The following is a 26,243-nucleotide window of genomic DNA, read 5'->3' on the forward strand; positions in this document are numbered from 1 at the left end:
GGGATAATTGGGATGGGAGTGTCAGAGACAGTGCGATTGGCACAGGACAGAGCAGAGTTTAGGGCTGTTGTACATAGGGTTGCTATGAGTCGCAAGCAACTCGATGGCACATAACAACAACAACAACCCCAGATACAGGGGAACCAGAAGAAATACACTAAAGTGGAGTTATTTGAACAGCTACTGAAACAATTGCAAAAGACTGAAAAATTGATGTTATAGATAATATAAAGGAACAAATTTAAAAATTGGCATATGACAGAGAGGATGCTGCCAATGCAGTACTGCAACTAACAGAAATACACAAAAACTAAATCCAGAATATCAAGACTGAAATGGCAGAAGTATCCAACATACTGGAGGAACAAAAGAGCAGAAGAAGAGATAGAACAGAGAGTCAGCGATATGGAAGATAAAAACCTCAACAAGAACAAACTAGAAGAAAAATCAAAGAAAAAACAGAAGGAAAAGGAAGAAAACATTAGAATCTTTCTATGAAGCAAGCATAACCCTAATACCAAAACCAGGCAAAATAGAAATCTACAACCAATATATCTTATTAATAGAGTTGCAAAAATCTTTAACAAAATCCCGGCCAATAGAATCTAACAGCACATTAAAAAATAATTAATCATGACTAAGTGAGATTTATAACAGGTATGCAAGGATGATTCCACATAAGAAAAACAATCAATGTAATTCATCACATCAACAAAGCAAAGAACAAGAAACACATGATCCTGTCGATTGATGCAGAAAATATCTGTGACAAAATCCAACACCCCTTCCTGATTAAAACACTGAGAATTGAGAAGTCAGAAATTAACCCATCTATCTAGGTGTCAGCTGGTGTTTGACAAAGAAGTAATGCCTATCAAATGGGGAAATGATAACCTCTTCAACAAATGATCCTGGCAAAACTGGACCTATAAAAAGGAAAGCTAAAACAGGATCCTCATCTCACACCATACATAAAAGTCAATTCAAGATGGATTAAAGTCATAGGAGTAAAGCCTAAAACCATGTTGTTGTTGATGTTGTTATGTGACATCGAGTCACTTGCGACTCATAGCGACCCTATGTACAGCAGCGCTAAACTCTGCTCTATCCTGTCCAATCTCATTGTCTCCAACACACTCATCCCAACTGTTCCAGTCACAGACTCAATCCACCTCCCAGAGGGCCTTCCCCTCCTGCACCTGCCCTCCACCCTCCCAAGCATGATGTCCTTCTCCAAGGAACGGTCCCTCCTTACAACATGATCAAAGTATGTCAGACAAAGCCTCAGAATCCTTGCCTCCAAGGAGCAGCCTGGTTTAACCCTCTCCAGGATGAATCTGTTTGTTTTCTTAGCAGTCCATGGTACCCTCAACACTCTTCTCCAACACCACAGCTCAAAGGCATCAATTCTCCTTCTAGCCTGCCTGGTCATTGTCCAGCTCTCTGATGCATAACAAGTGATTGCAAAAACCATGGCCTATACCAGATGCACCTTAGTCTCCAGAGACACACCTTTGTTCTTCAGTACTTTAGAGAGGTTCCTCACACCTGACTTTCCCATCACAATACGTCATTTAATTTCCTGGATGCTGGTGCCAAGAGTGTTGATTGTGGCCTAGTCTATGGAATAAAGAGGTTGGTAAATACAGACAGAAATGAACACCAGGACAGAATAGCATCAATGAACGGGACCTCTTAAAGATTAAGTCCCTGTATGCATCAAAAACTTTTTCCAGTAGAGTGAAAAGAAAACCTACTGACCGGGGAAAAAACATTTGGCAATGCCATTTCAGACATGAGCCTAATAACTAGTGTACAGAATCCTAAAAGTCCTACACATAAACATACAAAGACTAATAACCCAAATTACAAAATGGGCAAAAGACATGGAAAGACCTTTCACAGAGGAAGACATTCAGATGGACAACAGACATATGACAAAAAACTCTCAAACACACTGGCAATTAAGAGAGATGCAAATAAAAATCACTCTGTCACCCCAGTAGCAGTGACAAAGTTCAACAGGACAGCTAGCAATAAATGTCAGAGAGGATGTGTGAGAAAATTGGAACTCATACACCATTGGTGGGATTTTAAAATGGTACAGCGACTCTGGAAGGCAGTTTGGCATTTCCTCAAAAAGATAAACATAGAAATTCCATGTGACTTAGCTATTCCACTGCTTGGAATATACCCCAAGGATAATGGAACTGAAATATAAAAGGAGATGCATACACTCATCTTCATAGCAGCATTATTCACAATAGTAAGAAAATGGAAACAGCCAAATGTCTGTCAACAAACAAATGGACTGAAAAATTGTGATACCTTCACACGATGGAATACTATGCAACACTTAGGAGCAATGGTTTTGAAAAATACTCTATTAAATGGGAGAGGCTGGAGGGCATTATGCTGAGTAAACTCAGTCTAATAAGTATAAATACTGCATAAGACCATTACTGTACAAATAGAAGGATTAATAGTAAGATGTATACAAAAGCTCAAAGGTGGAAGGAGGGGAGCTGAAGTGGGGGGATAAAATTTTGAGGGCACAGAGTTATGGGGGCAATGAGTGGTTGGAGAAATTAGAGAAGATTCACTGGGAACCTGAAAAGGTGGGGTAATGATGGGCATTGATCAATGGTGATTAATTTTATAAAACACAATGTATGGGAATGATACTATGAAATACAATGTGAATAGAGAATGTGTGAAACACAACATATATAAACTGAAACACAATGTATATGAATTTTATATGCAAAGCAACAAAATAAAAATAATTAAAGGATAAATGAAGGAATAAAAAAGAAAGCACTTCAAACACCAATTAAAGCAAGAGACTGAATAAAAAACATAGGATTGAGGAAGTATAGAATTATAAACTGTGCCTCAGCCATTTTGAACTCTGGTTTGTTTTGCTCAGCAAGTTGGAACTGCAATGGCATACAGACCAGCAGCTGTCCCAAGACAACAACTAAGTCAGCAATAGTATCCAGCCATTTATACAACATCTGAAACTTCACACACTTGTTATGAGAGATCAGCTTCTGTTTCATGTGATTGATTAATGAATGCAATTAGTTGCAGCCCACTCTACCCTAAACTGCCCTACACAAGCAGTGAAATGAAAACTACGCACGTACACACACACACAAACACACACACACACACACACACCCCACGCGCGCGCGCGCATCCTCTATCAGATCTACCAAAAGACAAACAGTGAATTATTTAAATAATTAATAATTCAGCAACATTAATTACCATATTACCAAGCGGCATAACACACTTAAACATATGAATCAGATATATCAAAATAGGAACACTACCATGTCTTAGAGGCAACAGATAACTCCAAACTACTCAAAAGATGGCAAAAAAAAGTGACCAAAATACAGAACCAGAACATCTGTCAAGGAAAGAAAAGCTACTAGAACTTTCTGATAAGGAATTCAAAAGAATGAATATTAAACATGGCTCCGACTGAATATTCCATGGACTTCCAGAAGAACAAACAGTATGTCTTGGAGAAAGAGGGTTCATTTGAGGTGAAGATGGTGAAGCACCCCAGGATCACATGAGTCAACGGCCCTTAACAGCAAGATTTAGAGAAATGTAGAACACATTTGTGTTGTTTTCCCCTTTTCTTAAAGTCCATTTTATCAGACATTTATATTGCCACTCCTGATATCTTCCAGCTTTCCACTTGCATGATACATAGTTTTCCTTTTGTTAATTTTTTTTAGCTTACTTTTGTCTAAAGTATTTTTCTTATAGACAACATATTGATGGATTTTGTTTTATCTCTGCTACTTTCTCTTTATTAGTTCTTTTAATCCATTCATAATCAGTGTAATTATAGATACACTCTTATAATTTTGCTCTGTATGTGTGCTATTTATAGTTCCTTTGTTATATTCATTTTCTTCTGTTTTAAGTTCATTTTCTTTATAAATTTTCCTCTCATTTCCTACATCGCTTTTATTTTAGAGTGTGACAAATATTTATGAAGGTAACTCCAAGAAAAGTAGTAAACCTTTTCATCAAAATTTAAAAAAGGACATCCACAACTCCTTAGAAAACACTAAAAGGCAATAAAATCCATAAACAAAATGAACTCAACACAAAAGACATGGAACAAAGAAAACATCAAAATCACAAAAAAAGAACACAACATGAAACACATGCATATAGAAGACATTATTATAAGCGAAATAATTTAGTCACAAAAGGACTCATACAGTACTGCTATTATTTTTTTTTTATAATACCAGAACATTTATTGCAAAACTAAACAGTGGAATTCTTAAGATGAACTGGATGCTGCAACAGCTGCCCGTTTGGGTTTCGGTGTTGTTCCTTCACGGAATCCATGCCTGAATCTGCGGTAAACGATCTTTAGGTGCCTCATGCGACCAGTACCGGTGGTATTTCGCCTTTTAGCCTTGGCACTCCAGTTATACTTTCTCTTGCGCTTGGCGGGGTAGCCACACTTGCCACAAGTGGACTTCTGGAGGTGGTAGGCCTTGGAGGCACAGCGGCGGCATAGCGTGTGCGTCTTATTGCGACGCTTTCCAAACGATGACGTTCCCTTCGTCATCTCGCTTTCATTACCGCGACCAAAGAGCAGTACTGCTATTATTAAAAGCTAAGAAAAGGTTTACATAAAGAAAGAAATAAATTTGGATGGTTACCAGGTATAGGAAAAGAGAGGGAGAAAATAAAAATCAATGAATAGGTAAGCTGAGTGAAAGTAAAGTCAATTTGTCATCTGTTGTTGTTATGTGCCGTCGAGTCACTTGCGACTCATAGCGACCCTAAATACAACAGCTCTAAACTCTGCTCTGTCCTGTACCAATTGCACTGTCTCCGACACACCCATCCCAATTACCCCAGTCACTGAATCAATCCACCTCCCAAAGGGCCTTCCCCTCCTGCGCCTGCCCTCCACCTTCCCAAGCATGATGTCCCCCTCCAAGGACCATTCTCTCCTTACAACATGTCCAAAGTATGTCAGATGAAGCGTCAGAATCCTTGCCTTCAAGGAGCAGCCCAGTTTAACCCTCTCAAGGATGAATCTGGTTGTTTTCCTAGCAGTCCATGGTACCCTCAATACTCTTCTCCAGCACCACAGCTCAAAGGCATCAATTCTCCTTCTATCCTCCTTAGTCATTGTCCAACTCTCTGAAGCATAACAAGTGATTGCAAAGACCATGGCCTGTATCAGACACACCTTAATCTCTAGAGAGACACCACTGCTCTGCAGTACTTTAGAGAGATCCCTAACAGCAGACTTTCCCATTGCAATACATCTTTTCATTTCCTGGCTGCTGGTGCCAAGAGTGTTGACTGTGGAGCCAAGCAAACTAAAGCGGTGAACAATCTCAATCTCTTTACCATCTATCCTGATGTTGCCAATTGGTCCAGTGGTGAGAATCTTTGTCTTCTTGATATTGAGCCTCAATCCATATTGAAGGCTGCAGTCCTTGACCTCCTGCAGCAAGTGCTTCAGGTTCTCCTTAGTTTCAGCAAGCAGGGTAGTGTCATCTGCATAACACAGATTGTTGATAGAACTTCCACCAATCCTAACCCCACATTTCTCCTCACAGAGCCCAGCCTCCCAAATAATCTGCTCTACAATATAGGTTGAAAAGGTATGGAGATAGGACACATCCCTGGCCTACACTCTTCCCAATTTTGAATCATGCAGTGTTTCCTTGCTCTGTTCTGATGAATGCCTCTTGGTCCAAGTATAGGTTTCGCATTAGGACGATCAAATGTCCTGGGATTCCCATTCTTCTCAGAGTCAGCCACAGTTTATGATCCACACAGTCAAATGCCTTTGCATAATCAATGAAACACAGATAGACATTCCTGTGGTATTCCCTGCTTTCAACTAAGATCCATCTAACATTAGCTACAATATCCCTAGTACCATGATCCCTTCTAAACCCAGCCTGGACTTCCAGCAGTTCTCCGCTGATGTGCTGTTCCAGTCATTTTTGTATTATCTTCAACAGAATCTTGCTTGCATGTGAAATCAATGATATTGTTCTATAGTTTCCACACTCTGTTAGGTCACCCTTCTTTGGAATGGGAACAAATATAGATCTCTTCCAGTCGGTTGGCCAAGTGGTTGTTCTCCAGATTTCTTGGCACAACTTGGTGAGCACGTCCAGGGCAGCATCTGTTAGCTGAATTATGTCAATTGGTATACCATCTATCCGAGGGCCATATTTTTTGCTATTTCCTTCAAAGCAGCTTGAACTTCTTCTTTCATTGTCTGCCAACTCCTTTCAATACAGTGACTCAGTATATTCTTTCCATCCTCTTTTAATACTTCCTGGATCATTTAATAGTCTGCCTAAAGCATCCTTGATTATAGCAACTCAAGGTTTGAATTTGTTCTTCAGTTTCTTTGCTTGGGAAACATTACCACCAAACTTAAGAGACACTGGTCACTGCATAAGAAACTGTCAGCAGTGTTTTGAATCACAGAAGCCAAGGAAGATTTAGATATAAGCTATTAGATCAAGGGCTGGACAATGGAAGATAGATGTTGAAGGGAGTGGGTAGAAGTGGATATGTATCCTGGTGGATGGTGAAGCAGGGAAATAAATGGGTCAAGACACTTGTGCCAAGGGCAGGGACAACACTGAAACTAATGAAAATAATTGTACAATAAGGGATATATCTTTCCCTGTTTCTATAAAATGCTTGTCTGTCAGATAACATTTAGATTAAGACAGACTAGAAAGAAGGACTGGCTACCCACTTCCACAAGAGCAGGCCTCTGAAAACCCTATGTACAACAGAACACACGTAGAATAACAGAAAGGGCAAGTGAGGTGGAGCTTTCAAAAGTATGGAAATATAAAGGAAAACGAAGAGTTGTTAAGTAGACACTAGTGATTGGGACATGAAATGTGAGAACCACGAATGTAGGAAAATTAGATATTGTTAAGGAAGAAATGGAATGAATAAATATTGACATACTACGCATTGGTGAGATGAGATGGACCAGCAAGGGGCATTTTGAGTCAGATGATCATATGATATATTACTCAGGAGATGAAAAGGTGAGGAAAAATGGCATTGCTTTCATAGTTAATAAAGCAATTTCTAGATCCGTCTTGAAGTACAATATTGTAAGTGACAAGATAATATCCATATGCCTACAAGGAAGTCCAGCAAATACCACTATCATTCAGATATACGTAGCAACTATTTGTCATTTAGATAACTGCAATTAATTAACTGTATTAATCCATTAATGTTCTAAAACTGTGGATAAATGACGGGATGAAAATGTAATTACAATGTTGTAAAATAAAGTTATTTACATGATCCAACGAAAAACTAGTATGATTTATAAATATTCCCTCAAATAAAAATAAATCATAATTTTAGAAATATGTATACATGGTCCATGTTGGGCATTATGGCAATACTACAGCTACAGAAAATATTTAATAGGAACTTAGGGGGTAGTGAATATTTGTTAACAGGGATTTACTACACTCACTGCTGTCCAGTCAGAAGAACAAATAACTGACCTATTAGCCCTTAGGCCATAAATCAATGGGAAGAGATTGTCTATCTTTCTCCCTCAGAGCTACATGTAGATTCAATCCACAGAGAGGCACTGCTTTTGGGTTAGCAGTGACACTCCCCACTGACCAGGCCACCAGGGCTCAGAAAAGGAGAGCGTAATGGCTTTACCCCTTAAAAAACACAGTATCAGTTAAGTCGTATGTGTAGAAAATATTGATGTGTATGTTTTGCTATGTTCTCAACAACAAAATAAATAATATTTGAATGTAAAAAAACTAAACAACTTTCTCCAAAAATAACTCAAGTTTTTGCTTTTGTCAGCTGAAAAGTCACTGGTAAAATATCCTACAGTCCTCCATTGTGACAAAAATAATTCTTTTCTGTGTAAAGTCCTTTTAATTTTTCAAGTACACTAAATGAGTTTTTCTCAGTCACTCCAGTTGTATTAGAAGGTGCCTGAAGCCCCAGCCTCAAGTCAGGTGAAGGTAGCAAAGACCTGCACTGTTGATACAGCTTTGCAAGGACTCCCAGTTGAGGTCCTCAGGTTGTCTAAAAAATGAGAATGAGTGAAGGGGCCCCGGCATGAGAAGGCTCATCACCAAAGGCCAAACATAAGCTCCTATATCCTCCACTGCACTAAGACTGACTTTCAAAGGAGCCACGCGGGAGCCAGGTTGAAAGAGGAACATCTCCACACAGCTGCCACTAACCTTCTCATGCACACAGTCAGCATACTTGGTGAGAAGCTCCTCTCCCTCCACACACCTGTCATCTCTCAGACCTGCTACCATGGCACAGGGCTATTCCTCGCCATCGGCATTCTCCACCCCGATTTGGGGACCTGCTTCCATCAATCCCTTTTGATTGATGCCCAAGCCTCCCTACTGCCCAGACCTGCCCAGGTTCAGACCTGCTCAGACCTCCCCACAACATGACAATCTCCTTGTGACCTAGGTGACCTTTAAAAGTAACGCCCATTCCTTACCATTCTCAACAATCACATGGGAAGAGTAATGCCATCGGGACGTGTAAGGAGAACAGCAAGGATAAAATAGTGGTCTCTGGACCAGTCAGACGCCCAGCAAGCTCTGGGAAGGACACTCATCTGAGATAGCCCACCTCCCTTCTTATAGAAAGCATGCTCAGACTGGCCCAGGAAAAGGAAAAAGGAGAAGCGAAATTGAGATGTCCATCTAAGGTGGACACAATCACCCCTCTTATTGTGAGAGGGACAAGAGTTGTCTCATTGACAGCTAGGGGCTCCAGTAACAGCCATACAGGGAATTCCTCTGTGTGGACTGGAAGCCATCTCACCTTTCCCACTGCCACCCAAGAAGCCCTGGATACAGGCCGCATGCCACTCTGTGCTGAGAATCACATCCCATCAACAAAGGCACTGTCCTTTCCTGAAAGGGACTGGGAAGGAGCAGCCTCGACAGTCACAAGCTCCTGCAGTGCTTCAGCAAAATCAGAAGGGCTCAGTGTACTGAAGTCTAACCTGAATTCAGTGTGCTGCAGCAACCCGCTCAGTGGAAGACCACTGGAACAAAGGACATTTCTGTAAGACTGGAGGATTAGGGAAGCCACACATACCTCTCTGGAACCAAGAATTGCCTTCTTCCCTGCAGTGTATCCTATTCCAGCCAGTGCTCTCTGCTCTGTCCTCTCATGCAGCAAGAAGGCCAAACTCATGCCCCATGCTAACCTCAGCAGCCCAAGTCGACAAAGTGCAGCCCCCTACTCTGCTCATCTGCCATCCTTCACCACTGGGGAAGTTCAGATCTAAAGTGTTTTGATGAGAGCACACTTTTCCTGGCTTCCTCCTCACCCACTCTGACATTCATGATGAAAAGCCCACACACTTCCATGACAGAGTCTCTGGCTCTGAGGCAGGGGAGCCTCTGGAGCTCGTGCTACTTAGGAAGAAGAGCTTATAGCAGGTTGATGCATGCTAGATCAGCCTAGCTTGTACACAAACATAAAGACCTCACACAGAATCAGCCATAGAACACAGACACTAAACCCAAGGACCAGGCAAAAATGGCAAGCTCCTATAGCGTGCCCAGAGCTCTGGAGGCTAGTACTCAGTGCCCAGTTAGACCTCAGCTAACTTTAAAGGGCCTGGGTAGATTTACACCTCCACCTCTCAGTTATCGCACAAGGCCACTGACAACAAGGCCCAGCTGGAACCCATGCTGCCCTGACTCCCTAGGCTGGCTTGGGCAGCTCGGGTTACCATTTATACAACTTTCCAGCACCGCAGCTGACACAGCCAAGAGAAGGACAAGGTTATGAAAAATGCATACCCTGAGCTTTTGCTCCAAAAACTCCCAAATAAGCCCTTCAACTTATATGGCACTACCTGTCTCTGGGCCCACTGTGGAGCCCATTTTTTTTAATTCCCTTAGCACTAGAAAGCCTACCCGCGGAACACAGCACCTGGGTTCCACCTACCTGGGCCTCTCAGGATGAAAGAAGCACTAGTACGCTTTTGGGGAGGACACCTACACCTACCTTGCAGGACATCCAGAAGGTGCTAACTTAAAAGGCAACCCAGAGGTCCCAGCCCTCACTCTGGTGCTGCAGAGATGTAACCACCTAGACTACCAGGGGCAGCAAAACCCAGGAGAGCGCTGGGCAACAGGCACCTGACACAAGACTCCAAGAGGGCAATGAATGGAGACCCAACCAGACTCCTCCCTCGACCAGACCAGCACATCACACCGTTCCAAACCACACCCCACCTGGGGGCCCAGCATTACCCACAAACCACCATCCCTGTCCTAGTGCTGCCAACACCTCCGGAAGCACCCAAGGGCACCCGCGCGGGGCTCTGCGTCTGCTCACCTGCAGCTCACACCAGGCCACCTCCACCCACGTCTCTGTGTCCAGCCCCTTGTAGACAGTCTTGAAGGACCCGCGGCCCAGTTCTATGTCAAACTTGAGGAAGCGGCCGTCAAGTGAGGTGGCCACTGCCTTGAGGTCGTCCTCGTCGTCCTCATCTTCCTCTGGCTCCTCTCTCCGGGCGCGCCCAGGATCCGACCGGATCTCAGGCGCGCCTGCCTCCTCCTTCCTTTCGGCCGCTGCTTCACCCAGAGGATCACCGTCGGGAGCCGATGAGGCCAAGGTGGTGGCGGCGGCAGGACCCTGTACCGGCCCGGGGAGCGGCGAATCGGCAACCTGCCCCATGGCGGGCGAGGGGGCGCCGGGGGACAGGGTCCGAGCGGCGGGTGCTGGGCGGCCGGCACCCCTCGCGCGCTCGGCGATGAGACGGCGCGTCTTGCACAGCAGAAGGACCCGGCGCTGCAGCGGCTGCTGGGGCTGCACGCACAATCCCTCGGCCGCCTCCAGGCCCAGCGGCTCCTCCTGGTCCGACTCCACCACGCTGCGCCGCAGAAAGCGCTGGTGCACTGGCCGGGGCTCACGCGCCCTCGGCGCCGCCGCCTGCTCCGCCATACCTGCGGCCGCCCGGGAGCCGCTCCTGCTTTCCATCAGAGCTCCGGGGACGACTCTGCCGCTGCCATCGCTGTTCATTTCTGGGGACAAGGACAAACAGGCCCGCGTGAGAGCCAGCCAGCCGCACCTGCCGTGGGCTGAGACAGCCCCACTGCCCGCCAGGGAAGGGCCTAGCCCGCAGGGTCCCTGGGGGTCCCTGGGAAGGTGGCAGCCAGACAGGAAGCCCGGGAGGGGGAGGGGATCTGGCCCCGGGGAAGGGAGCCCAGCACTGCCGGGCCCGCTGCCTAGAGACGTTCCACAAAGGACTCGGGCCCCGCACGCAAAAAGCGTGCGGGGAGAGGGCTGCGGTGGCGCGGCAAGCACACAAAGGCGCTGAGGCGGGGACGAGGCAGCACTTACAGGGCGAATGGTGGCTGTCCATGCCACGGCCAAGCTTACGAGCGCTCCGAGGCGGATCCGCAGCGCACCGTTCCAAAGCCTCTTGGATGGCGAACGCCGGGGCGCGGAACTCCGCGCGTTTAGACTAGTCTGTGGTCGGTTTAGCGTCTTGCAACCGCACCAAGCCAATCCCGGAGGCGGGGCTTCCACTCGCCCAGCCCCTGGCCGGGGAGGGCAGGCGGGGCAGCCACGCCCACCGGGCTGCAGGTCCGCCCTGCCCTCTGCGGGCTCGGGCAGCAGATACCCCTGAGGCTCTGGAGCCCTTAGGAGGATGACTTGGGAAGGCCGGCGCCTGAGCAAGTATCCTGGTCCTCCTCCTCTGGAACCTCGCGGTTCGAGCAGCCGCACACACGTGGACACCGAGCTTTACAAGGCCTCTTTCTTCCCCCAGCTCCGCCTGGTCCCAAGGCACGATTTTTACTCGAGAAGACCGTAGAAAGGTTACTTGCCCAAGGTTATGCTACCAGAAGGGAGGGGGGCGGCGCTGGCCTCTAAAGGCGCTTAGCCTCTGCACTGCCAAGGAGAAGTCGCCCAGCTAAGCAGGCCCGTGCTCTTTAGGTCTCCCCATTCCAGGTGGGTAATAACCTCCTGTAATTACCGCAACTTCTCAAGGCTGCTGGCCGATGAGGGAGTTCTGGTGGTGGAATACAGGGGAGTTGAATACTAACTCAGAGGGCTCTCAGAAGATTCAAATCTACCAGGAGCTCTCGGGACCACGGTAGCACCAGAAATTTGTTGGAGAACCAGCTATGAGTCCATACCCATCCCACTGCAACGGGTGAGAGAGTGAGTGTTGCCTGCAAGGCTTCACTGGTCCCAAGAGGAGGCAGCAGGCTTACCCGAACGTGCCACCTCTCCTTGGACACCCTGCTCTGGGAATCCTGGTATAACTGTAGAAAATGGGCACGCTAGAATGCGAAGGCTCAGATTTGGTAGTGAGCTCACCCTTGGGAAGAAGGCTTGAACACCTCAATGCCCAGTTTAGCCTGGTCAAGTGTTGGAACATCCTCCCCATCATTGTTTCTCAAATAGGGCTTTATCACAACCTGTAAAGCAGATTGCTCCATCCACAGGAGTTAAGGAAATTGAGTCTCCTGCTGGAGGAACAGCTGCACTCTAAGGGTGCCTACTCCACCATATCAACAACAGTAACAAAGGCAGAAGTAATCTAGGTACCCTACATCCCAAAGCTCCAAGACTGAGTGCAGAGATGAATGTCTGTATAGAGATTTCCATAAGGCCCTGGGCCCACAGTGTTCTTCTCCCAACACCTGTCAGATGCCACCTGTTCCTTGCCCTCTCCACACTCACCTTCTGAAATCTCTTCCAACAGACAATCCTTCTGTGGGGCATCTGTGCACTTTATTGAGTGGGGTAGTATTTACTAGAGAAGACTACTGAATATCCAATAAATTGTCAAAAGAACAAACAAAAATGTTTTCAAGACAGTGCAATCAGGGTGCTTCTTACCGGCAAATGTGTTGAAACTTCATCTCACATACTTTGAGCTTGCTGTTGGGAAGAGCCAGTCTTTGGAAAAAGACATCATGCTGGAAAAGGTGATAGGTTAGAGAAAGAGAGGAAGACTGCAAACAAGTTGGATTGACACAGTGTAACAACAGACTCACTATGTTAGAGATGACACAGAATAGGGTCCTAACCAACTTAATGGTTCCTAACAACAACTACTATTCATCTCTCCATTTTACTCCATGCAAGGCACTAAACTAACACCTCACACTCGCCAACCGCTTATGAAATACAACTCTTGCCCATTTCCAGATGAGGAAATTAAGGCATCAAACAAAGGGTTACATCTCTTGCCAGAGGTCTTATAGCCGGCACAGTGAGATAGTCAAAGTGTATTCAATTCCCCAACCCCAAACTGGACACATCCGGTGCCCAGAAAATTTCACATATGAAGGGGTGCCTGTGGCTGCATGAAATTACTCAAGTACCTTTCATGATACAAATGAAAAATGTGCCAAGTCAATCTAGCAAAGTAGGATTTCCTGAGCTTCTGCTGTCGGCTAGCAGTGGGGTGTTAGAGACAGCTGAAACTGGTGCATGTGCAGGTTTCTTCCTGTCTCCATATTCTGTGATACCACATTAATAGCTTCAAGTAAGCAATGCTGGAGTATTTATACCATGGACGTTAGCACACTACACATCAAGCATTCCCCTCAGAGAGCCGGGAGTTAAACATGTACTTCCCACACTGCAGTGGACTGGGCATGTCTACATTGCTGGCACATGCCGGTTGATGCATGCTATTTAATCTTTACACTTATGTTGTTTCTGGCTCTACCCCTATGTCTGCTTTCATGTTTCAAAGTCAACAGCCATGTGGTTAGTATAAAGGGTGAAGTCCTCTTTGCAAGGAATCTTAAGTTAGGCTTAGGTACAAGTCCTGAGAAAAGGTAAAAAAAGGTAGGAAGCCTGAACAGACATTTGGTGCCAGAACCATTGACAATCTTCCGAATCTTGGTTTGGGTGCAGTCAATTCACTCCCAACTCATAAGGACTAATATGTACAAACAAGTTGAAACCTCACCCAATCCTGTGTCATTCTCAAAATTTCCTGTGCTAAAGTCGCCTGTTGCATACCCTGTGTTAATCCATATTAAGAGTCTTCTTTTCCAACTAAGTCTCCTTGCACAGTTCATTATAATACTTTGTCTTCCCAAATTGCCCTTTGAAATCTTCTGTTCAGCTCCTTAATGTCTTGATTTCTTCCCTTTGCATTGGCTTCTCAGCACTCTAGTGCAATATTCATCTGACATCCTTCCTGGTCTTTTCTTCCTCCTCTGCTTTGGTAATGACCTTTTGCTTTCTTCATGTATGATATTCTTGATATCCTCCCACAGCTCAATTTGTTCTTCACTCATTGGTGTTCAAGGCCTCAAATCTGTTCCTGAAATGGATTTGAAATTCGAGTAGGATAGACTTAATGTCAAATTTTGGCTCCTGTGGATTTGATTTAATTTTCTTCAACTTAAGTTTGAACTTGAATATGAACTTGGTGGTCTGTTCCACAATCAGCACCTGACTTAGTTTTCACAGCTGATAATGAGCTTCTCCAGTGATTCTTTCTACAGATTTGATTCCTATGCATACCATCAGGTGAAATCCATGTGTATAGCTTGCATTTGTGTTTCTTATAAAAGATATTTGCAATTAATAAATCATTGAATGTGCAGTATTCTATCATTCTATCTCCAGCTTCATTTCTGTCACCAAGTCCATATTTTTCAGTTATTGATCCTTCTTCCCTGTTCCCAATTTTTGCATTGCAGTCACCCATTGTTATTAATGCATCTTGATTACATGTTTGATCGATTTCTGACTGCAAAAGTTGGTAGAAATCTTCAATTTCCTCCTCTTTGGCTCTAGTTGTCAGTGTATATATTTGAGTGATAATGTTATTCACTGGACTTCCTTGTGTAGGTATGGATATTATCCTGTCACTCACCACATTGTATTTCAAGATGGGTATAGCAATGACTTTTTTAGTTATGAAAGCAACCCCATTTTTTCCTCTTCAGCATAGTAGATTATATGATTAGATTCAAAATGTCCCATGCCAAGCCATCTCACTTCACCAATACCTAGTATGTCAATATTTATGTGTTCCATTTTTTTCTTAGCATTGCCCAATTTTCCTACATTCATGCTTTTCACTTTCCACATTCCAATCACTAGCATCTGCTTACAACTATTTTGTGTAATCCTTCTTTGTGTTTCCATATATGAAGTCTCAGCCTCCGTTGCTATGTCTGCTAGTCTAAGTGTGCTCTGTTGTACATAGGGTTTTCAAAGTCCTGTTATTTTGGAAATGGATGGCCAATCCTTCCTCCTACTCTGTCTTAATTTCAGTGCTCAGACGTAAAATAGTATCTAACAGACAGCATTTTACAGAAAAGAACAGGTGAAAGACATTTACTCAGTTACAGACTGACCAATAGATTCCGTGCCCTTGGCGCATGTGTTGACTTTCCCTACTACATAAGCATTCTTCCCCCTGCCATCTACGCAGTTCAACACTCTCTCCCCATATTCAGCCCTTGATATAATTACTTAAGTCTCAAGCCATCTGGACTTCTGTGATTCCAAACAACTTGCACTGCTGCCAGTTTCTTATGCTGTGGCCAGTATCTCTTGAGTTTAAGAGTCTCAAAGTCTAGATACCGGGTACTAATATCAGAGAAGACTTCCTATCTCAGACGGTTCTGAGGAAAAGTCCTTTGCCTTGAACTTCTACTCCAGGACTGGCTGCTTGTGGCTTAGTGCCTCTTCTCTTCCACTTACAGCATGGTGCTGATACAAGAGGATAGTTTCCCAGGAGAGGGTGATGTGTCTTCTAGATCTGTGTTGTAAGGATTATTTTGTTGGAAGCTCATGGTATATCCAAGAGTCTTCACCAAATTCCACAAATCAAAGTAATGAATTCTACTTCAATCTTCCTTGTTCACTGTGCAAATTTCACATGTATATGAAGCAACTGAAAATGTCATGGCTTAGATCTGGCTTGTACCCCAAATTCTGAGCCCCCATTTCTTTGTCTCTAAAGTAGGGAGAATCATCATTACTTTTCTGTGTTGCTTGTTCTCATGAGCCAAAGGCTGTGCAACACTGCAAATTGAATAATGCAGGAGAGTCACAATAGCTTCTCTTTGGAATCCTTGGAACATTTTTTAAGGCACTTGGATCACACATGTGGTGAAAAATATGTGAAACTATTCACTTTAGATATTTTAAGGAAAAAAAGTATTTGTCCAGGATGTGTCTTCTCTCCATATCTATTGAATCTGTATACTGAGAAAATAATATGTGAAACTGGATTATATGAGGAAGAATGTGGCAGAAGCAAAATGGGTGCCCGTGAAAATTCAGCCAGGGTTCCTAACCACATGTGCTCAAACCAACATGACTGATCCGGAAGTACAGACTCAATATGTGCTCCAGGATTTCTTGTCAGTATGACAAGTAGATCAGCTTTATCAGGTTGGACTGAGTGATCCTCTTTGAATGGCTTAGCCAAGACATGACAAGAAGCATGACCACTGCTTTGAACTGAAAAGAAAATTTCATTTATGATAATGTGAATTAAAAGAAGAGGAATATGACAACAGGATTGGAGAAAGACTCATCAATAATGTATATTATACAGATGACATAACCTTGCTTGCTGAAAGTGAAGAGGACTTGAAACACTTGCTGCAGAAGATCAAGAACTAAAGCCTTCAATGTGGGTTACTTCTCAACATGAGGAAAACAAAAGTCCTCACCACTGAGCCAATAGGCAACATCATGATAGATGGAGAAAGGATATTGAAGTTGTTAATTATTTTAAATTTCTTGGATTAACAATCAACACCGTTAGTACCAGCAGTGAAGAGATAAGGAGATGGATTGCATTGGACAAGTCTGTAGTCAGGTATCCCTTGCAAGTACCACATCATAGAGGAATGATGTCAGTTCAAAAGTGAGCTTAGTTCAATATCTTTTTAATCATTTGCTATGCTGGACAATGAATAAGGAAGATAAAAGAAGAATTAATGTTTTTGACTTGTTGTGTTGGAGAATAGTACTGAATATCTCATGAGCTACCAAAAGAACAAACAGATATGTCTTGGGAAAAAATGCAGCTGGAGTGTTCGTAGGAGGCAAAGATAATGAAACTTCATCTATCATAGTGCTAGGCATGTTGCCAAGAGAGGCTATTTCTTGGAAAGGGACATCATGCTTGGATAGGCGGAGCATCAACGAAAGAGAGGAAGTTTCCCAATTATATAGATTTACACAATGACTGTAGCAATGATCTCAAGTGTGTTAGAGATGATGAGGGTGGCACAAGATTAACAGGGTTCAAGTCTGTTGTTCATTAAAAGTCACTATAAATTGCACTTGGCTCATTGGCACCTAATATTACCTTCATTCACTTCTCTGTTCATTATTATTTTTTCTTTTCTGTCCATAGCCTTCATTTAATCCATAGTGTATATCCTGTTCCAGATTGTGGATTGCAATATACATAATATATCATTGGTTGATTTCTGAATTCTCAATCCTACTCCATTGATCTATGTGTCTCACAGTTCTAGTAACCTGTTGCTTTAATTACTATGGCTGTGCCGTAGGTGTTGAGATTAGGGATTATGATGCTTCATTCTTTGTTTTTCCTTTTCAGTAGTACCTTGCCTATTCGAAGTTTCTTCCTTTACAGATAAAATTGGAAATTGCCTACCATATCTCCTTGAAAATGACATCAGTACATATACCAGATTTACACTCAGTCTGTAGATTACTTTGGTATAATTGTAATTTTCAAAATATTGTATCTTCCTATACATGAACATGGTATGTTGTTGTTGGTTGCCATCTAGTTGAGTATTAGTCATAGCAACCTAATGAACAACAAATCTGAATCTTTTTCAATCTTGTGCCATGCTCAACATCTCTGATAGACTTGAGTCCATTGCTGCAGTCACTGTGACAATTCATCTCATGGGAGGGTCTTCTCTTTTGCTAACCTTCTACCTTTCCAAGTATGACAAACTTTTCCAAGAAATAGCCTCTCCTAGCAACGTGTCTGAAGTAAAAGAAGTGAAGCTTCAGTATCTTTGCCTCCAAGGAGCACTCTGGCTGCATTTTTCCCAAGACATATTTATTTGTTCTTTTGGCAGTCCATGGGATATTCAGTATTCTTCTCCAACACAACTCAAAGACATCAATTCTTCTTCTGTCCTCCTTATTCATTATCCAGCTTTCAGACCATAGCAAGTGATTGAAAAGACCATAACCTGAATCAGGTACATTTTTGCCTTCAAAGTGACATAATTGTTTTTCAGTATTTTTGAGCTGTCTATGACAGTCACCTTGACCAAAGCAGTAAATCTTAACTCGTGATTGCTGGAGTACCATGAGTGTTGATTGTGGATATAAGTAAGATTAAATTATTGACAATTGTAATCTTTTCTCCATTTATAATGATGGTAGAAAGGGTTAAAGATCTTTGTTTTCCTGATGTTGAGATGTAATCCATACTGAAGGCTGGAGTCTTTAATCTGCAGCAAGCATTTCAGGTTCTCTTTACTGTCAGCAAGCAAAGTTGTGTTATCTGCATGGCATAGTTGTTAATGAGTCTTCTTCCAATCCTGATACCACATTCTTCTTCACAGAATCAAGCTTCAATAATTATTTATTCAGCATACAGACTGAATAAAGAAATCATACAACCCTGATGAAAACACTTTCTGATTTTAAATTTTGAAATATTCCCTTGTTCTATTTGAACAAGAGTTTTAGATCTAGTTATACATTTCACAAGAGCACAATTAAATTATGAGATTCCCATTCTTCTCAGTGTTAGCCATAGTTTGTTGTAATCCACATAGTCAAATACCTTTGCCTAGTCAATAAAACATAGACATTTTTCTGGTAGTCATTGCTCTCAGCCAGGATCGATCAAACATCAATAATGATAATCTTGGTGCCATTATGTTTTCTAACTCCAACTTGAATTTCTGGAAGTTCCTTTTCTGCATACTCTTCCAGTAGTTTTGGAATGATCTTTGTCAATATTTTGCATACATATGATAATAATACTGCTCAATAATGTCCACATTCTGTTGGATCACCTTTCTTGCAAATAGTAACAAATATAGATGTCTTCCAGTCAGCTGTACAGGAAGCTGCCTTCCAAATTTTCTGGCATAGACTGCTAAGAACATCCAGGGCTGCAATTGTCATATGAAACATGTCAATTGGTACCACATTGAATCCTGTGGTCTTATTATTTTGCATTGGCTTCAGTGCAGCTTAAATTTCTTCCTTCATTGGCTCGATCTTACGGTACTTCCTGAAATTTTCCATTGCCAACTAATTCTTTTTGGTACAATGTTTCTGTGTATTCCTTCAATCTTCTTTTTTTGGTTAAATAATTTATTTGTTTAATTTAAAAACCATAGCATTGTGCTTCTGTATAAAGTCTGTACATCTAGCAATGTAAAATATTGACACATTAAAAATAATTAAGTAAAAACTCAGAATCTTTGATTCAATGCTCTAGTCTTTTCAAAGAGAAAATAAATAATGTCAGAGTCAGAAATTTGGAGTGGTTGGCGTGTCTCTCTTCGTCTTACTTTTTGACTGGCTGCTTGAGCGCCGTTGATGATGGAGCTGAGCTTTTTGTGCTGCCACCGCTGCCATAGCCATTTGATGCTGCAAGAATTGCAACTGCAGATGCCTGGGACTGCATAAAGCTCCCTATTCCACTAAGGTGGACAACAGTAGCTTGTTGAGCAGATAAGGCCTGTTCTTGACTGGCTGAACCTTGTTCAGGACCTGGCTGCACGTGATTGGAAGCGGTGGGCTGCTGACTGAGGTGACTGCGGAGTGAATGAAGAGAGCTGCTGCTTTTGCAGAATGTTAAAGATGAGCGAGGCACTGGAGAGCTGGAGTAGATGTAATGGCCTGAGACTTGACGTGTTTTTTAAATCAAACGGAACACCTGCTTGCGAAGCTGGCAGAGCTCCTGGCAGTGCACTGAGCAGCAGACCTTCTGAGGGAAGAAGGCCACTCAGATTTATTTCTGCAGGAGTTATGGCACCAGTATTAGAGCCCAGCGTGGAGTATGAACAACTCATCAAAGCCTGGGCTCCACAAACAGAGCCAACTACACTGATGAAGTTAAGGCCAGCGGAATTTGCCATGATTTGGGTGGCAGAGGTTCTTTGTGATGAGCTAGCAGATGAAAAGGTAACTGGAGAAAGTATGCTAACTTGGCTGAGATCCACAGGCGACTACCAAGACAGACTTGGGGGCTTAGAAGCCAGAGGAGGCGTTGAAGTCTTGAAAAAGCTGCTTGCTTGCTGTGGGGTAAAACAGTTACCTGAGGAACTAAGTTCCTGAGCTCGAGGCAAGTTTGATGCTTGGAGGTTGATGCTTCACTCCCTTCCCCAATACTGATGACTGAGCTGCCAGTCTCAGATTCTGATTCTTTTCTTGGAGAATGCTGATTCAGAGTGGCTGAGCCACTTGACGTGTGTGCATTTTAACTGGACATCTGTCTTCATTTTGCACCAGTTCCTGGTACTGATTGACTATTCTCTGAGCATCAGTCTTTGATCCAATAATGAACCAATCTGAATGATCATCTGTAGAGGACTGGGGTGAAGACATGTGGGTATGGCCTTCTTCATCATCTTTACATGGCTGTATTTTACTATAGTACAGTGGATCACCAAGTGTCTGCAAAATGGTCAATTTCATTTCCTGATTACCACCTTCACATTCAAATACATATTCATCTTTTACATCATGGGCTGGCCATATTGTTGGTTGTGAGTCATCAGATTTGATAAATTTTTCCAATTTAGCATATTTTTCTACATCTACTTCAGAAGGTACAGCCAAATTACAGCCACATATCTACACAATTTCCTGCTTTAGAGATTTTGAGGTCATAATGTTGACCTGCTTTTCTTTCCTTTTTTGTAAGAAATAAAATAATCTTAACTGAGGAGGAGGTGAATAATAAGATTAATCCTGCTGCCAATTCAGAGAGGATCTAGAATGCTTCTTGAAACTGTTTTATTGGCCATATGTTCATCTTCTGCTTGTTAAAGAGCAGTCTGTTTATAGTGTAGGCTACAGACACAGAAGGGTCAAGACACAGTGGTCAGCCATAGCCAAGATCAGCTGGCTCTCAAGTAAAAGTTTGTATTCCTGGGTCCATTTATGGTTATCACTTGTTATTGAATGTACATCACAGATTAAAGTCTGCATTGTCAGGTATAAAAGAATATGTCTACTTTGGCAACCAGGAGACTTCATGTTACCAGACTGCCTGTAGTTACATATTTCTGCTCTGACACATCCATAATGGAAAATATTAACCTGAGATTTTTCCAGGAGATCAATCAAAATAGAAGGTAATTTTTCTGCATCCAAATATTCAAGTAATTCCCCTTCTTTATAAGGCAATTGAATGGTCTCAGAATCTGATCCATTCCCCCCCCGAGCATTCTGGGTAAAAGTTGACCATAAGACATGACAACGTCTCTTGCATAACAAGCTTTTCTAAAAAGTTCACATTTCTTCTTAATTTCTTAGCCTTTGACTCTTTCTCACATTCTCCAGTATATAAATCATAAAGTTTTTGAAATATAGATTTCCTTCCACCAGGTAAGTATTTCCTTTTAGAAGGTCTCTGTCAGACACTTTCAATAATATACTTTGCACAATCCAAAGCTAGTTCTAAAGCTTGTTGCATTGTGGTGTAAAATAGGAGTCCAAAAAGAAGTAAAAGTTTATGGGTGTTGATGAAGTGAGGTGAAAATCATGTCTTTAATATCAGTCTTGAAGTACTGTGCAGGCCGCCGTGCTGGGCCTCATGACACCCGCCTGGTGCTGCCACTCCCTTCAATCTTCTTTTAATATTTCCTGAATCATTCAAGATTTGCCCATGATATCTCTCAGCGTTACACCTTGAGGCTTGGATTTGGGGTTTTTTAGATGTCTTTTTGTTTCTTGTAGTAGTGTTTTGTAGTTTTATTTCTATTAGTCTTTTGTGTGTCTAGTTAGATTAGTTCCTAAATAATTAATCTTATGGTTGGCTATTTTAATTAGTGTTGTTTTTCTTATTGCCTTTTCTATGTTCTCTTTGCTACTGCAATGAAATTAAATTGATTTTGGCATGTTGATTTTGTATCTTTCCACTTTGATGAATTGATAAACTATATCTAATAGTTTTTTTGCTCAGTCTTTAGAGTTTACTGTACACTATCATACTATCTGGATATATAGAAAGTTTTAGGTGCCATAGAGTTGAGTACAACTCACAGTGACCAAATGAACAAGAGAGATCTCTTGTTCTATTCTGTGCCATTTTCACACTTCCTGACACACAAAGCCCATTACAGCAATCAACATGTCAATCCACCAGGTTGAGAGTCATCCTTTCCTTCACGAACACTCCATCCTCCCCAGCATCATGTCTTTCTCCAAGGAATAGCACCTCATAGCAACATGCTCAAAGTATGTGAGGTGAAGCTTCATTATTCTTGCCTCCAAAGAACCCTCTGGCTGCACTCTCTCCAAAACATACTTGTTTGTTCTCTTGGCCATCCATGGAATGTTCAGTACCACAGCTTAAAGGTGTCAATTATTTTCCTGTCTTCCTTATTAATTTTCCAGCTCTCAGATTCATATCAAGTAATCAGAAAGACCATAGCCTATATCAGATGTGCCTTAGTCCTAAAACTGACATCACTACTCCTCAATAATTTGGAGAGATCCCTTTCCCAGTGCAATACCTCTCCTTATTTCCTGACTACTGGTTCCAAGACTATTAATTGTGGATACAAGGAAGATGAAGCTGTTGACAGTTTCAATGTCCTCTCCATCCATCATGATAACTGCCTATCAGCCCAGTGGTAAGAATCTTTGTTTTCTTGACATTGAGATGCAATGGAATACAGAAGACATTGACATTGAGATGCAAGGAATACAGAAGACTGTATTCCTTGATCTTCTGCAATAAGTGCTTCAAGTCCTCTCAGCAAGCAAGGTTGTGGCATATACATAATGCGGGTTGCTGATGAGTTTTCCTCCAATCCTGATGCCACACTCCTCCTCATAGAGTCCAGCTACTTGGATACTTTGCTCAGCATACAGATTGAGTAGGTATGGAGAAAGAATACAACCCTAGCACAGTCCCTTCCGAGTTTCAAACCAGGCAGTGCTCCCCTGCTCCATTCACAAAACAGCCTCCTCCTGCTCCAGGTATAGGTACCACTTGAGCACAATCAAGTACTCTGGAATTCCCATCTTCTCAATGTCAGCCACACCTTGTCATGATCCACACAGTCAAATGCCTTTGCATAGTCAATAAATCCCAAACAGACATTCTTCTGGTATTCCTTACTTTTGACTAGGATCCACCTGACATCAGCAATGATGTCTCTGGTGCCACGGCCTCTTCTAAATCCTACTTGAACTTTTGGAAGTTCCCTATCAATATACAGTTCCAGCCATTTTGGAATGATCTTTAGCAGTATTTTGATTGCATATAATCTAAATTTGCAATCCTTGCCTAGTCTCTATTTACAAAAGGAATACCTTTACTCTCCTCTCTCTCCACTGAGGATGATGTTGGCTATTGCTTTTACATATATGCTTTTCATGCTGTTGAAGAAATTATCCTCTATTCCTATTTTGTTGAGCATTTTAATTAAGAAAAAGTGTTTGATTTTATCAAACACATTTTCTGAGATGATTATGTGGTTCTTGTCCTTTGTTTAGTCATGGATTACATTGACTGCTTTTACTGTATTGCACCATCTTTGTCTGTTCCATTATGAATCCTAACTGATCATGATATAATTCTGATGGACAGTTGGATCGCATTGGCTAGGATTTTGTTGAGGATATTTGTGTCCATGTTCATGAAGGATACTGGTCTATAGTTTTGTTTATTCATGGCATCTCTACCTGTACTTTGGTATCAGATTTTTCTTGCTTCACAAAATGACTCTAAGAGTGCTCCTTCTTTCTTTACATTGTGGAGTAATTTAAAAAGTAGTATTTGTTGTTGATCAATTCAGCAAAGTATCAGAATACAAGATTAACATACAAAAATCAATTGGATTTCTCTATAGTGACAAAAAGAATACAGAACTGGAGCTAGGAAAAACAATACCCTTCACAATAGCTAATCATAAGATTAAATACTTAGGAGTTAACCTAACCAGAATCATAAAGGATCTACTCAAAGAAAATCACAAAACATTATTACAAGAAACAAAAAGAGAATTGGAGAGGTGGAAGAATATCCCTTGCTCATGCATACGAAGACTAAATATTGTGAAACTGGCAATACTACCAAAGGCAATTTACACATTCAATGCAATCCCAATACAAATACCAATTCAATTCTTCAATGAGATGGAAAAGGCAATCTCCAATTTCATTTGGAATAGAAAGAGTCCCAGAAGAAGCAAAACACTCCTTAAAAAGAGAAACAAGGTAGGAGGCATCTCACTCCCTGATTTCAAATCCTACTACACTGCCTTGGTGGTCAAGACAGCATAGTACTGGTATTTTGACAGACACAGAAATCAATGGAATAGAATTGAGAATACAGAAATCAGCCCATATACCTATGGTCAACTGATTTTTGACAAGGAGATTAAATCAGTTAAGTGGGGAAATGACAGCCTTTTTAAAAAATGGTGCCGGCAGAATTGGAAAACAATCTACAGAACTCAAGCAAGACCCACACCTCACTCCATACACAAAAACCAACTCAAAGTCGATTATGGACCTAGGACTAAAACAAAGAACTATGAACTTCATTAAGGAAAAGCTAGAAGTCCTAATCCAAAACATAAACAGTCTTCCAAGAATCCTGGAAAATCTACAACTAAGAGAGGACAAAATAGATGATTGGGACCTGCTAAGAATCAAATCCGTATGTACATCCAAAAATGTCTCCAACAGGGTAAAAAGGGAAGTCACAGATTGGGAAATAATATTTGGTAATGACATGTCAGACAAGGGACTTATATCTAGAATTTATAAAATACTCAAGCATCACAACAAGATAAAGGTAAATAACCCAATTGAAAAATGGGCACAGGATATGAACAGACACTTCACTAAAGAAGACATTTAATTGGCCAACAACCATATGAAGAAATGTTCAAAATCCCTGGCTCTAAGAGAAATGCAAATCCAAACAACTACTAAATATCATCTCACACCAGTAAGAATAGCAAAATTTAACAGAACGGGAAACATAAAATTCTGATGAGGTTGTGGAGAAACTGGAACCCTTATTCACTGTTGAAGGGAGTGTAAAATGGTGCAACCACTATGGAAGGCTGTATGGCACTTTCTCAAAGAGTTGCAAATAGAAATACCATTTGACCCAGCAGTTCCACTACTGGGAATTTACCCTGAAGAAATCATAACTGCCACCCAAGCAGATATATGCACACCCATGTTTATTGTGGCTTTGTTCACAATAGCAAAAAGCTGGAAACGAACTAAGTGCCCATCAACAAATGAACGGATAGAGAAGCTCTGGTATACTCACTCAATGGAATACTATGCAGCATTGAAAAACGAGGAACTCATGAAATATTATGCAAAATGGATTACTCTGGAGGACATTATGTTGAGTTAAATATCTCAGTCACAAAAGGACAAATGTGGCATAGTGCCACTGTTGTAAAACTGGATTGACATTGGGGTTGAGGAAAGACTGAGAAGGAGGAGATAAATAATGTATACTGCATTGAAACTGATGAGGGAGAGAACCCTTTAAAAGGGATATATGATTGGGTATTATTGTCATTACATAAGTGCAGAATGAAGACTGCATAGCAGAGTAGATTTATAGAGAGTGATCACATAACAATGGAAGAGTTTTACTTTTCAAGGAGAAGACTGAATTGAAAGGGACGGAGGGGACAGGGAGAAAAGTGCAACAGTGAATTACTGGAAACCCTAAGTCTCTGTAAACTTTCATTAAAATGTATTAAAAAATAGCTAGAGCCTTAGTTTTGCTAGACATAAAATATGTCAAGTTAAAATGTTCATGCTAAGTGTGATTACACATATATATATTAAGGTCAGAAAGATAAATGAATTTGAGAAGGGCTTACAGGGCAATGCAAGTTGGACTAAAATATTATAAATATGACAAAAAGTAACATATGCAGACTTTGAAAGAAAGATAGAAACTTTTAAAAAAAGGGATTTATGACTATTCTTCTCCA

General features: G+C 41.9%; 1 protein-coding gene and 1 pseudogene across 1 annotated transcript in view; both read right to left on the reverse strand.

Moving 5' to 3' along the window:
* The window catches only part of WNK2 (WNK lysine deficient protein kinase 2), a 527,139-nt gene extending 516,042 nt beyond the window's left edge, over nucleotides 1–11,097 (reverse strand). Inside the window, exon 1 of the mRNA XM_006901945.1 lies at nucleotides 10,411–11,097. Coding sequence (XP_006902007.1) covers nucleotides 10,411–11,097 — 687 coding nt within the window. The remainder of the gene's footprint in view (nucleotides 1–10,410) is intronic.
* Nucleotides 11,098–19,597: 8,500 nt separating this feature from the next.
* On the reverse strand, nucleotides 19,598–21,733 carry LOC102870126 (annotated as a pseudogene).
* Between the last annotated feature and the right edge of the window lie 4,510 nt (nucleotides 21,734–26,243).

Source organism: Elephantulus edwardii, unplaced genomic scaffold (genome assembly GCF_000299155.1).
Source record: "Elephantulus edwardii isolate Elephantulus edwardi_28Jun2011 unplaced genomic scaffold, EleEdw1.0 scaffold00352, whole genome shotgun sequence".
NCBI lineage: Eukaryota > Metazoa > Chordata > Mammalia > Macroscelidea > Macroscelididae > Elephantulus > Elephantulus edwardii.